At 33.9% G+C, this 15031-nt stretch overlaps 1 protein-coding gene across 4 annotated transcripts in view; it reads left to right on the forward strand.

Moving 5' to 3' along the window:
* The window catches only part of DPY19L2 (dpy-19 like 2), a 71830-nt gene that overhangs the window by 17238 nt on the left and 39561 nt on the right, over nt 1-15031 (forward strand). For all 4 annotated transcript variants that reach the window (XM_003134795.5, XM_021078556.2, XM_021078557.2 and 1 more), the window contains exons 5-9: nt 3174-3294; nt 6416-6509; nt 8020-8077; nt 9503-9594; nt 12441-12540. In XM_003134795.5, coding sequence (XP_003134843.3) covers nt 3174-3294; nt 6416-6509; nt 8020-8077; nt 9503-9594; nt 12441-12540 — 465 coding nt within the window. The remainder of the gene's footprint in view (nt 1-3173; nt 3295-6415; nt 6510-8019; nt 8078-9502; nt 9595-12440; nt 12541-15031) is intronic.

The raw sequence follows: 15031 nt of genomic DNA on the forward strand, positions 1-15031 counted from the left end.
GTGTTGTATTTAAACAGTTATTGCTAGTCCCAAGGTCATCTAGATTTTTTTCCTGTTATACTTGAGGAGTTCTATAGTTTTATGATTTATATTTAGATCCATGAGCCATTGTAAGTTAAGTTTTGCAAAGGGTGTAAAATCTGAGTATAGGTTTATTTTTTTACATGCGGATGTTCAGCTATTCAAGCACCATTTGTTGAAAAGACTGTCTTACACTATTGTATTGCCTTTGTTCCTCTGATAAAGTTTAGTTGACTACATTTAAGTGGATCTATTTTGTGGGCTCTCTAGTCTCTTCTATTGATTTATTTGTCTATCCCTTTGCTAGTACCACTCTGTTTTGATTACTGTAACTTTATAAGAACTCTTAAAGTTGGATAGTTTTATTTTCTTGTAATATCTTTTTCTGGTTTGGTATTAAGATAATTCTGGCATCAAGGAGTGAGTTCATATGCTGTTCTTCTGGAAAGAGTCTGGAGAATTGGTACTCCTTTCTTTAAATGGTTGGTAGAATTCACTGGTGACCCCATCTGGATTCAGTGCTTTCTGATTTGGAAGGTTATTAATTGTTGACTAAATTTATCTACTGGATATAGTCCTATTCAGATTGTCTATTTCTTCTTGTGCTGCTTCAAGGAAGTGGCTCATAGGTTATTAAATTTTGGGGCATAGAATTGTTCATTATTCCTTTATTATCCTTTTAATGTCCATGAGCTCTGTAACAATGTCTTCTCTTTCATTTTATGATATTAATAATTTGTGTTATCTCTTTTTTTTTTCTTAGCCTGGCTAGAGCTTTATTTATTGTATTGATGCTCTGTTGTTTGATGCAGGCACATTGAAGATTGCTATGTCTTCCTGTAGAATTGACTCCTTTATCATTACATAACACCACTTTTTATCCAGATAACTTTTCTTACTGTGAAGTCTGCTCTGTCTGAAATTAGTGCGGCTGCTCTGATTTTCTTTTAATTAGTTTTAGCATAGTAATTTTACTTTACTCATTTATTTTTAATCTATATGTATCATAAATACATATATATATATATACTTTTTATTCTTCTCTTTTTAGGGCCACAGCTGCAGCACGTTAAAGTTTCCAGGCTAGGGGTCAAATCAGACCTGTAGCTGCTGGCCTGTGCAATAGCCACAGCAACATGGGATCCATGCTGTGTCTGTGACCTATACCACAGCTCACAGCAACTCCAAATCCTTAACCCACTGAGTTAGGCCAAGGATCAAACCCATATATACTCATGGATACTAGTTGGGTTCGTTACTGCTGAGCTGCAAAGGGAACTCCCTGTCTTTATATTTAAAATTAGTTTATTATAAACAACATATTGTTGGGTCTTATTTTCTGAATCACTCTGACCATCTCTGTCTGTTGATTGGTGCATTTAGATCATTGATGTTTGAAGTGATTATTGACTTAGATTGAAATCATCTATATTTGTAACTATTTTCTTTTTGTTGCCCTTGTTCTTTGTTCCTGTTTTGAGTCTACTCTTTTCATGACTTTTGGGGTTCTTACTGAGTATTTTATATTACCACACTTTTTCTTATCACATTAGTTATGATTCTTTTTTTTTTTTTTTACTTTTTTTCGTGATTGCCCTAGAGTTTGCAATATATGCATTTACATGTATACATTTACAATGAATCCAAGACCACTTTTAAATAACACTAAACCACTTCCAGGGCAATGTGAGTACCTTATAATTTATAATAACAAAATAATTCTAATTTCCTCCTTCCCAATCCCTGAATCAGTGCTCACTTATGACAGTTTTACTAAGCACACACGCTCGCATAACAATATGTAAGTAAATACACTGTTGCTATTATTATTTTGAACAAAGTTATTACACATTAGATCATTTGAGAATAATAAAAAGGAGAGTTTTCATTTTATCTTCGCTTATTCTTTCTTTGATGCTCTTTATGTGGCTCCAAGTTTCTAATCTGTATCTTTCTCTTCTCCATAAAGAATATCCTTAAAAAATTCCTCAATTTTTGTTTGTTTGAGAAAGTATTTATCCATCACTTTTAAAGGATAATCTCACGTGATAGAGAGTTCTAAGTTGGTTTTTATTCTCTCAATTTTAAATATTTCATTTTCTTCTTAATTGAGTTGTTTCTGAGGAAAAGTCAGATTAGTTCTTACCTTTACTGCTTTTTAAGTAAGACTTTTTGCCTCTGACTTCTTTCAGAATTTTTTTTTAATCTTAGTTTTCTGTAGTTTGAATATGATGTGCATATTCAATGTGCATAGTTTATGAATAGTTAGTTATTTTTTTAAAATGTCCCAGGCACGAGCATTTTGTTTGTAATTTTTTTGGTGTTATATTCCCTAGTCTTAAACTTTTTAAAGTAGATTTCAGATTGGGAGGGATTGGTTAGTTAAATCTGCTTGGTCAAAGTTTTAAGGTGCACAAGAGCTATTATTCCATGCGCAGTTAGTTGTTGTTGTTTTTTTTTTTTTTTTTTTGTCTTTTCTAGGGCCACAGCCGCGGCCTATTGGAGGTTCCCAGGCTAGGGATAGAATCAGAACTGTAGCTGCTGGCCTACGCTAGAGCCACAGCAACGCCAGATCTGAGCCGCATCTGCGACCTATACCCAAGCTCACAGCAATGCTGGATCCTTACCCACTGATTGAGGCCAGGGATTGAACCCACAACCTCATGGTTCCTAGTTGGATTCATTAACCACTGAGACACGATGGGAACTCCTGCAGTTAAGTTTTATAGACTATAATGAGTTAGTTTTTAAACTATGAAGAAAATAAGTTCAAAGACTGAGGTGAACTGTTAATGAAATATTTTTGTAGATCTTTGTGTTTTTCTATTAATTATCAAATTTTGTTTATATACTTTATGCTTGATTTTACAGCAGCAATTGTTAGAATTGATTACAAGAGTATATTACAGAGATGTCGATTCCAGCATAAATTTTAAAGATGTGCATTACTCAGTAATACACAGCTTTAGTTTATTGTGTATGTGTGTGTGTAAAATTTAAAATGACTATTTCCCATGTGAAATGGGATTTAAATAAATTTGTCCATATTTACAATGTTGAAGCACCATCATAAAATCATATTTTGGAAAAAAATTATAATTATGAAGATAAAGTATTTTTATTTATTATCTTTTTGCTTTTATCTTTCATAGGTAATTATAGCCTTCTGGTATCGCTCAGTTGTGGGAATAATGAATTCATTTGGGCTAGAAACTAAGACCTGCTGGAATGTGACCAGAGTAGAACCTCTAAATGAAGTTCAAAGCTGTGAAGGCATGTTTCTTCCTAAAATGCTGCTTTATTGTCATTAATGTTCACATAAACATTTTATAATGTTATGATTCACTTTATGAATTATTATAAACTACTATTATTCATTTTTTTCTTTAAAAACACTCTAGAACTGATTCACCTAAAAGAATATTTACCCCTTAAAGTAATTTTCTGAGAAGGCAGTTTACTTACTAAAATGAATATTAATTTGAAATTTAATTTGAATATGAATATACTCCAGTGTAAGGTCATCCTGATTATGTCCTTCCTCCCTTTCAGAATAAAAAAGTACAAAAAAAGTTTTGGGGTGGCTCAAATATATAAATTTGGAGGATGTAGGCTAATTAGAGTTCTACCTGTGATAGGTAACACAGAAATTTAGTTAAGAATATGTATTTTTTTCTTTCCCGCTTTTTTTAGGGCCGCACTTGTGGCATATGACAGTTCCCAGGCTAGGGGTTAAATCGGAACTGCAACTGCCAACCTACACCACAGCCATAGCAACATCAAATCTGAGCCATGTCTGCACCCTAGGCCACAGCTTGTAGTAATGCTGGATCCTTAACCCACTGAGCAAGGCTGGAGATCAAACACGCATCCTCATGGGTACTAGTCAGATTCTTAACCTACTGAGCCACAAAGGGAACTCCCTGTGCATACATATTTAAAAATCAGATATGTGATAACAGATTACTTTAGAAACCTGTTTTTGTGCTCTCACAGCCCATGAATAGTTCTAATCAAACTCTTAGTATACATTTTCTAATCAATATCTTTGTCAAATAACTTTTCTTAGAATCATATAAAAATTTTCCAGGATCTGTAATTGTCACTTCTATTTGAGATGTTTGTAATTGAACACTATTGTAGTCCAAGTATGATGCTGTCCTTTGAAACTCTTATTCAGAATCACATATATCTATTTGCATAACACAGTTGTTTTTTCTTTATTTCTTTATATTCTCTGCAACATTATATTTTATACATATTTTAGTAGACTTGTGTACAGTAACATTCAGTTTTTGGAATATAGTCTAAATCTATATTTCTCTGTATTCCTTACATTTTTACTGATTCCCTCAGATGGTCTTTATAACATTTAAATCAGTACTGGTAGAGAGTACTTTAAATACAAAGTAAAGGAAATGAGAAAATGCCTCATAAAATGATAGACTCAATCAGGTTAGAAGGTATAAACTTTTCTTAAGGCTGGACAAAAAAATCACCTTATATATGTGCATAAATGATATTTATTAAGTTACCACTAAGTGATAGATTAGTGTTGGTAGTTGGGACCCACAGATAAATGGGGTAAACAGGCGCCCTTAATCTCATAAAGTTTACACTGTAAGAGGGATGTTAGTGTTTACAACTGTGGTGGATATTACAAATAAGAAAATAGGAGTTCCTGTCGTGGCTCAGTGGTTAATGAATCCGACTAGGAACCATGAGGTTGTGGGTTTGATCCCTGGCCTCGCTCAGTGGGTTAAGGATCCAGCATTGCTGCGGCTCTGGCGTAGGCTAGCAGCTACAGCTCCAATTAGACCCCCTAGCCTGGGAACCTCCCTAAGCTGTGGGAGCGGCCCTAAAAAAGGCAGAAAGACAAACAAAAAACAAAATAAAATAAAATAAAGTCATTGAGATCAGGAGAAGTATTTGAAGAATAGGGACCAGCATATTCCAAAGTCCTAAGACGAGAGAACTAAAGAAAGCTAGACTTTCAGGGGAGCGAGATAAAGAAGAAAACATGGTATTAAATGATGTTTGAAATTTAAGCAAAGGTCAGATAATAAAGGACCATAGTTAAGAGTTTTATATTTATTCATTAAAGAATTTTAGGATTTTTATTTTTAAAACATTATCTTGGCAGTTACATAGAAAATGTATTAGTAAAGGACAAAAGGCCAGGTAGGAACTCTTAGGCTCTCAGCAAGTGATTTCAGGAAAGGTAACTGGGAAATAAATGGATTTGAGAGATAGTTGGAAGCAGAATTGACAAGATTTGGTAATTGTTTGATGGGAGGGGAAGGAGAATGAAATTATGTAATACTGTTTGGTTTCTTGCTTAAGTATTTGAGTTCCTCCATTCAAAATGGTAAGAAACTTTTTTAAAGTAGCAGGTTTGAATTCCTACATTAATTTGAGATACCTGAGAGACCACAAAGTAGAGATGTCAAGTGGCTGCCTTTCTATGTAGGAATAAGAAGAAAGTTCTCATCTAAATATAGACTTGGAGTCATCTGTATATAGATGATCACTGGAATCATGGAAAAGAATTTCCTTAAGGAGACTATGCAGAATGAGAAAAGAAGAGGGGCTGTGATATGGATTAAGATGGTCCAACAGTGAAGGGGGCAGGGAATAAAGGAAGGGAAGTAATTAGGACAGGCTGAAAAGGAATGGCCAGAGAAATAAAAGAAAGCAGAAAGTCCAGCCTTCAGATCTTGGCTCCACCAGTTACAGCTAAATAACTTTTAGCAAGTTACTTAAAGTTTTTTGTGTTGTTTTCTCAACTATTAAAAAACATTTTCATACCAAATAATTTCATAGATTTGTTTTTAGTATTAGATGATGATTGTAAAGCATTTAGTAGGGTGTGTGTGTGTGTATAGCTTATACAGTGATATATTAAAGTATTAAAGTTCTGGCTACACATAATAATGGATCAAATAACTAGGTCATATAGACTAACACTGCTTTTTGAGGTCAGGGGCCGTATCTTACTCATCCTAGAGCCTAGCAAAAGATAAAAATAATGCAGTGGATTTTCTCTTGTAATTCATTTATCAAGTGACTCTACAGACAGTTCTAGATACTGAACAATAGCAGCATCACCTAAATAAAATGAAGTACCAACTGATCATTATAGTATAATAATAATAATAATACTGCAACAGGGAAAAGTATAAATGTAACTGCAGTAAACTATAAAGTATAAATGTTACAATGCCTCATGTAAGAGGAAAGTACTAATGTAACTATTAAATAGAGCAGCAATCTGAAAATGAAATGCTTTCAGCAAATTCATGAGCTCTTAGTTACAAAGCACTGTGATAATTATGTCTAATTGCTATATAGTCATTTATTGATTAAATGCTGAATAATCTGTGTCTTTTTAAAGGATTGGGAGACCCAGCTTGCTTTTATGTTGGTGTAATCTTTGTTTTAAATGGAATGATGATGGGATTGTTCTTCGTGTATGGTGCATACCTGAGGTAAGCCTCCTATATAAAAGATCTTTCAGTGGGATTATAAAGACTTTCTGACATTTATTGAGTGAATCAAAAAGGAGAAATAATGTGATTAATTAACAGTAGGAAACTGTAGGTTTTATTTGTTTATTTCTTTTTTTTTTTTTTTCGGGGGAGGGGGGGAGTGCTGCACCTTTAGCATATGGGAGTTCCCAGGCTAGGGGTTGAATCAGAGCTGCAGCTGTTGGCTTAAGCCACAGCCACAACAACACAGGATCCAAGCTGCATCTGCAACCCCTGCCACAGCTTGCGGCAACACTGCATCTTTAACCACTGAGTGAGGCCAGGGGTTGAACCCACATACTCATGGATACTAGTCGGGTTCTCAACCCGCTGAGCCATGGCAGGAACTCCTATAGATTTAATTTTTTCAGAAGCTTAGCCAAATATCAAGCAATGAAAAACTAGAACTGTCACTAAAATAGTATCTTAAAGTCTTCACTTTTATACTTGTGTTGATATTTTTAAGCCAATTAATATTCTTTAACAAAGATTCTAATGAAAATAACTCTAGATCTTATATGAAATCTTTCTTTATTACATTAGAGGGGATCATCAGTTGGCACTAGTAGCAGATTATTTGCAATTTTAATCTCTGTACATGTGAAATTAAGAAAGCAGTAAAAGAAAATGTATATCACTTATAGCAGACACATTTGATAGCCTTCTTTCTTGATAATAGCACCACAATTTTGTTTGGAGTAGCAGGGTGCCCAGTTTCAAGTGGTAGGTTGAAGTTAACTATGAAAATACTGTATTCTGCTTCCCACTCTTCACGGCACATTAGGAGAACCATAGGAGTTAGCTTTTCTAGTGAAAAGTAGGGTGAAATCAGACTTGGTTACACTCAGGAAAGAACTTGCCTTTCTAACAAAAAGTTAGATTCAGCTGCCCCTTTTCTCCTTCTTCCTACTTTTACCTGAATGTGATACCTGGAGCTGCTGCAGTCATTTTGTGATCATGAGGGGAAAAGCCATAAACATAGCACATATGTCTGCCCTAACATATTTCTGCTTCTAAACCAATGCCAACACTTATCTTTTATTTTCTTGTTGAATGATATAGTAAACATCCATATTATTTAAGTGACTTTTGTCAGATTTACTGTTTCTCTCAACAGAGTACATTTTTCTGAGCACATAAATCCAATTTAGAATGACAAAAATTTGCTTCCACTTAGAATATTCAAAGAATGCAGTATAGACTCCGGAGCACTGGCTTGTTATAAATTATTTTATGTCCTCATCTAATATTTAATTTAGAAAATATTTTAAATATAAATTATAAAAAAGACTATTTTGTATGTGTGTTTTCTTTGCTTGTACAGTCAAGAAAAAATGTCAACTACATGGGTACTTTTGAAATTTTTACTACTATTTTATAGGGTTTAGTACTATGACATTTTAAAATCCAAGATAATTTTGTGAGATACTATATTTTACATGAATTTTGATTGTACACTTTTTCTTCACAGTGGGACTCAACTTGGAGGTCTAATTACAGTATTATGCTACTTTTTCAACCATGGAGAGGTTTGTTTTCTAAAAAATATATATATTTTTTTCTTTTTTGGCTGCACCTGTGGCATATGGAAGTTCTCAGGCCAGAGATCAAATCTAAGCTATAGCTGTGACCTACACCACAGCTGTGGCAATACTGGATCCTTAACCCATTGTGCTAAGTTAGGGATCAAACTCATGCTACAGCAGAGACACCACCAGATCCATAACCCTTTGTGCCACAGTGAGAGCTGGAAAATAATTTTAAAAAAAGAAAGGGTGGCATAGTAACAAATTTATTCATCAAAATAATATTCAGTTGCGTATTACTTAGGAACTCATGTTTTAAAGAAACTTGTAAGTTGTTTTAATCATGTTAATCCACATTTTTATAGAATAATTAGAATTTATGATATGAAATGTCTTGCCTGGTTTTTAGCATATGTATATAGTACATATATTTTGTAGGAAAAGGAAATACCATACTTGTCAAGTTAAGGCACTTTATATACATTATCTCATTTACTTCTACCAAACTTTTTGGAAAGTAGTTGTTATCCTCACAGTAGAAGATATGAAATTGAAATTTGTAGAGCGCAAGTTCCTTATTGAAGATTCTGCATTCAGTCCATGATGAAATTGGCTTTCCTATTCTACATCTGACTGGCTCTAAAGCCTCACGTCTTTCTATTACATCATGCTGCCCTTTCAATAACACAACATGCTGAATTCAAAGGTTTATAATTTTGGTTTCCTGGAAGAAGAGCAATCAATTTTAATACTCTTGCAAGGTTGTAAGAGTTTAGATTTTTTCTAAAATTTCAGAACTCTTGATATAAAATTCTGTAATGTTCTCACCTATATGTCTTAGAAATAATTAGTTTTAAAGTCTATGTGAAAATTTAATTAATACTTTCATTATATGCATCATATTAGTGATTCTTAAATACTTCTAATTGTTTTTAGAAATTTCGCAGGTATATTTCACAAATTCAGAGATGATCTTAATCACTTGTAATGTGTGTCTGTCCTCATTAAACTTATCATATGTAAACTCTCTTAGTGTGTGTGAATGCCCTAGGTGACTGTTTAGCTATTTTTCCCAAAGCCCTGGGATTATGCCACAGTCATCACTGCAGAGCTGGAATGTGGATCTGGTTCGTCTTTCCCAGAATCCTTACCACTCCTGTTTCTATCATCTTGTTTGTCCTTTGGGTGTCCTTATGTTTGCCATGATATAACTTTCACTTGTTTTTGGAATTGCCACTGAATAGCTCTCTACCTAATGGTTATGTGTGTTATTAAGAGAACTCCAAAAACTGAGGAGTTATATCAGGCATTCAGAAATAAATGAGTCTAGCATTAACATTATTAAAACCATAACACCCATGATTTTTTAAATTAATGATGTTTATCGCAATGTAACATAAAGTGAAGTAAGCACTGTATTGATTTCAGGCCACTCGGGTGATGTGGACACCGCCTCTCCGGGAAAGTTTTTCATATCCATTTCTTGTGCTTCAGATGTACATCCTAACTTTGATTCTCAGGTAATTTTTATTTATAAAATAAATATAGAAAACTTTTAAGTTTCTTAAAATATACTTCAACTTATTAAGTTATAATTACTAAATTCAGACTCTGTTTTTAAAAATTACTTCAAAAGTAAGTTGTGAATCTGGCTAAAAAAAACAATCTAAAATTACTCTGTAGAGAGTCCTGCTTTGGTACAACAGGATTTGTGGTGTCTCCTAAGTGCTGGGACGAAGGCTGGATCCCAGGCCAGCACAGTGGGTCAAGGATCTGGTGTTGCTTCAGCTGCAACTGATTGGATCAGATCTGATTCCTGGCCAGGACTATGCCTTGGGGGGCCAAAAAAATTACTATATAAAAGTTTCTTTCCATTTAAGAGCCTAAACTACAGGCTTTAGATAATTACATTATGTTTTAATTAATCAATAGGTATGTGTTCATAAATACTTGGTAAAAAGATTCAGAGGTTTTTGAGAAACTATTACTTTTTTCCCCTCAATGCTTATGGACTCTGACTCATTGTTTTCCAATCTGTGATTTTGATGGAGCATGAAAAAAGTGTTCTATGCACAAATGAATTGGAGAAACGCTAGGTTAGATAAAAGCATCTATAGTCATATGTTTACAAGTATTTCTGAACTACTGTTGTTTTTAGAAGTTCAACCAAAGTTTCATCACAACTGTTTTTCCTGGACATATCTTTTTTGTTGTGGGGATTAATTGTATAAGCACTTCAAAAATTTGAAAAGCCTGAGAAATGACAACAAAAAATATAAATAGTTGAATACTGTAGCTTCACAGTAGAGATGAGTTTCATAGAATGTTGATGGGATCTCTCACTGAATAAGGTAATGATTACTATCACTCCCAGAGAACTTCATACTTCTATCACTAGTACCTATCAGATTCTACTTACATTAAGGTCATTTTTGTATGTCTTTTTTCTTTGCTTAAACGGTAAATTTGTTAACAAATCACACATACACAAATATCTAAACATACATTTAATATAATAAAATGCTGCTGGAAACAGTGCATTTATCTCTTTAACCACTTATCAACACTGCCATGTAGACATTTAAGGTCCTTCTTTGTTAGCTTAAGGAAGGTAAATAGAGGCATACTGGGGTGGCTACAACCTCAGGAAAGGTGCAGAGTAACTTCTGGTTTGTTACCTATATGAAAGTTTATTTTTAGATGGAATTTGGAGTTGGGAATCTGCTCCTTATCCAGATTTCTGTATCTTCGCTGTACATATTACCTTCTCTCAAAGAGTATGGAGGAGGAAGCTGCCTGTTCATCCCCACTTATTCCTGGTTAAACTCCTAGAAAGATGTTTTTGTTTTTTTTTTTTCCATTTTTTAAATTTTTTGAAGTAACATTAGCCTGACCGATAAGGGGTTTCAGAAAATGGAACATATTAACTGGAATATTTAGGATTATATCCCTGAGTACATGTGTTATACTCCATACCTTAGTCAAAAGTAATTTTTATTTTACAAATATAATATGACTGAGTACTTAATATATTTTGTGATAATATTGTTAAACAATATAAACATTAAAAATTTCACTTTTGAAAATTTATATACCATAGTACAAGGATTGATTACAGTCTAATACAACTTTTATAAAAAGAAGTTACAATTTTATAGTTTACACAAAATGTTTGCATTTCTTTTCATATTCTAAAAGATACTAAAATCTTATGTGGTAAAAGGTATTGGTTACTGATATATTTTACAATTACAGAAGGGGCAATTTATTTATTTATTTAGTCTTTTGTCTTTTTAGGGCTGCACCCGCAGCATATGGGGGTTCCCAGGCTAGGAGTCAAATCAGAGCCACAGCTGCCAGCCTACACCCAGCCACGTCTGCAATCTACACCACAGCTCACAACAACGCTGGATCCTCAACCCACTGAGCAAGGCCAGGGATTGAACCCATGTCCCCATGGTTGCCAGTTAGGTTCACTAACTGCTGAACACGACAGGAAGTGTCACAATTTAAACTTCAATATTCAGGAGTTCCCATTGTGGAGCAGTGGAAACAGACCCTACTAGTATCCATGAGGATGCTGGATCGATCTCTGTCCTTGCTCAGTGGGTCGGGGATCAGGCATTGCAGTGAGCTGTGGTGTAGATCACAGCTGAGGCTCGGATCTCACATGGCTGTGGCTGTGGTACAGGCTGACAGCTGTAGTTCCGATTTGACCCCTAGCCTGGGAATGTCCATATGCCGCAGGTGCAGCCCTAAAAGGGGAAAAAAAGAAAAAAGAAAAACACAACACAAAATCTCTTTCTTTAAATTTTTCTCATAGTTGTTAGCTTATTATTTCACCAGCACTTAGGATTTTCTTAATTGCTTTTTGAAATGTAAAAGTGTAAATATCTGGAGGTATGCAAGATCATGTCACATTGTACTTTCTGACCTTCTTGCTGGAGTAGTAAATTTTTAATCCTATGCATCATTAGAGAAAAATAAACTTTTAATATAGTTGATTTACCATATTATGTTAGTTTAAGGTGTACAGAATAGTGATTCATTATTTTTACATATTATACTCTGTTAAAGTTATTATAAGATAATGACTGTAATTCTCTGTGTTTAAAATACTTACTGATAAACTAGATACAGTATTTTATTTAAAGCTCTAATTTTGATTGTTCTATGATAAGCATTTTTATAATCCAAATATTTTATGGGTTTTTTTTAAATGAGCTTTTAAAAATTAACTGTATTCTGTTGTCTTAAATCTAAGGTAAGGGGGTCATTAGATTTTAACATTTTGCAATTAGTCTTTCTGTTTAACGATAGGTTACTTTTATAGTAGAACTTACTGGTGTCAATTCTCTCCATTAAGGACCTCGAACAATAGTAAAAAACATTTTGTTGCACTGTGCCTTTCCAATGTTGCTTTTATGCTTCCCTGGCAATTTGCTCAGTTTATACTTTTTACACAGGTAAGATGATTTTAAACTAATTTAAGTTGAACGTAAGATGTACTTGCTTGTTTCCATGGAAATTTTAAAATGCGATTGTATTTGTGCCCTAATAGATTTTTTCAAATATGGAATAATTTCAAAGTTTATCTACATGAGTTTTTTTTTTAAAAGCATTTAACTCTACCTTCTGTTAATGAGTTGGTTAGTTAAGCAGATATTAAAGGTCAACATGCAATAAATAGGCTTTTTCCTCTTACTTTAATTAATAATTTTTCGTGTTCTTATTTGAGATGATCTTCGTAAATATGCCTGTAGATTTTCATTTGCTTAAGGAATCATTTTGGGTGCCAGACTGCACAACATGGTAAGGGCCAGTTTGACTTTTCATGGTAAGGGATTTCTGCTTCTAATCCAGCTAAATGTTGGCTGTTTTGTCTGGAGTACACAATCGTTCTAGACACCATTTCTTATAACTTTAATCATGATATTATTTGATGGGATTGAAGCCAGATTCTGTTTCCACAAACAAGTAACTATTGGCAAGAAAATGACCTGTTGAAGCAGAGAGTAAAAGGTCAATTTTGATGAAATTTCCTGCTATTATTTTTCATTAGAACACCTTTCCACCTAACTGACAAACACTGATAGTGTGTAATAATGTTCTTTATTGGCAATGAGAAATTCTACCAAGAGTCCTCAAGCTGCCAGTTGTCTACAAAGAATGAAATTATTAATTGGTGCTGAGTGTTTAAAGCATATTTAGGGTATTCCCTCTGCCTTACTTCCTTATATTTGGTCTATAACCAACACAGAATTTCTATAATTTTCATTATTTGCATATACCAACATAGTAGAGGAAATTTCTTGCATCATTTCCTTGCAAGCAAATGTATTAATTTAGTGGTATTGACGAAACTGTTTAAGTAGTTCCTTGGGTAATTTCAATATTGCCTTAATGATTTTCTGTCCTTTCAAAAGATTTACTGGATTTTTAGTTATTTTTCTTTTTTAAATTTAGATAGAATTGACATGTAACATATAAGCTTAAGGTTTACATGTTGATTGGATACATGATTGTATTGCAATATGATTACCACTTGATTACCCCCATAGTGCTTTCCAGACACATAATCATTATTTCATTTTTGTGGTGAGAAAGTTTAAGATCTAATTCCTTAGCAACTTTGAATTATATAATACGGTATTGACTATAATCACTGTGCTGTGTGTTAGATCTCCAGAACTTATTCATCTTCTAGTAGCAAGTCTGTCCCCTTTGTCCAATATCTTCCTACAATATCTTCCTATTTCCCCCACTCCTCAGACCTCGTAGCCACCATTCAATTCTGTTTCTAAAAGTTTGGCTTTTTTAGATTCCACATACAAGTGATATAGTAAGATATTTGTCGTGCTCTTTCTGGTTTATGTCTCAATATAATGCCATTAAGGTCCATTTATGTCCTATGGCAGGATTTCCTTCTTTCTCATGGCTAGGTATACTCAGTATGCATATGTAGCACATCTTCTTTATCCATTCATCTGTTGACAGACAAGTGTTTGTATACTTTGGCTATTGTGAATAATGCTACAGTAAACATGGAAATGCAGATAATTTCTTTGATACTCTGTTTTCATTTCATTTGGGTATATACCCAGAAGTGGGATTGCTGGATCATATGGTAGTTCTACTTTAAATTTTTTGAGGAACCTCAATACTGTTTTCCACTGTGGCTCCATCAATTTACATTTCCACCAAGAGTGCACAAGGGGTTCCTGTTCTTCCATATCCTTGCCAGCACTTGTTATTTCTTGTGTGTTTTTTGTTTGTTTGTTTGTTTAGGGCCACGCTTGAGGCATATGGAGGTTCCCAGCCGCACCACAGCAACACCAGATCCAAGCCATATGCTAGTATATGGTCTGCACATATTTTCTCCGTTTCCATAGGTTGCTTTTCATTTTGTCGAATGTTTCTTTTCCTGTGAAGAAGTTTTTTATAGTTTGATATAGTCTCATTTGTTGAATTTTGCTTTTGTTTCTTGTGCTTTGGGTGTCACAATCCAAAAAATCATTGTCAAGGCTCTTGTCAAGGAGTTTATTCCTTTGGTTTTTCTTCTAGAATTTTACAGTATCAGGTCTTATATTTAAGTCTTTAGTCCATTAAGTTAATTTTTGTTAGTGGGGTAGGATAGAAGCCCAATTTCATGTGAATATCCAGTTTTCCTGGCACCATTTATTGAAGACAGTATTCCCCCCCCCCAAATATTCCTGGCTTCCTTTCAAATATTAGTTCACTATATATGCCTGGGTTTATTTCTGGGCACTCAGTCTGTTCCATTGGAGTATATATCAGTCTTTATGCCTGTGCCATACTGTTTCAATTACTATAGCTGATAATGTAATGGGGTTCCTTATTTGTCACAATCTTTTTTCTTATTGACTGCTTTTAGGATTCTGTTTTTTATTTTTGATGAGTTCATTATAGTGTCTCTTAGGGAAGGTCTTTTTCAAT

This window comes from Sus scrofa, chromosome 18 (assembly GCF_054392235.1).
Source record: "Sus scrofa isolate SSC_HxYL_T2T_F1_AM1 chromosome 18, Sscrofa_HxYL_maternal_Yorkshire_Landrace_v2.0, whole genome shotgun sequence".
Classification (NCBI taxonomy): Eukaryota; Metazoa; Chordata; class Mammalia; order Artiodactyla; family Suidae; genus Sus; species Sus scrofa.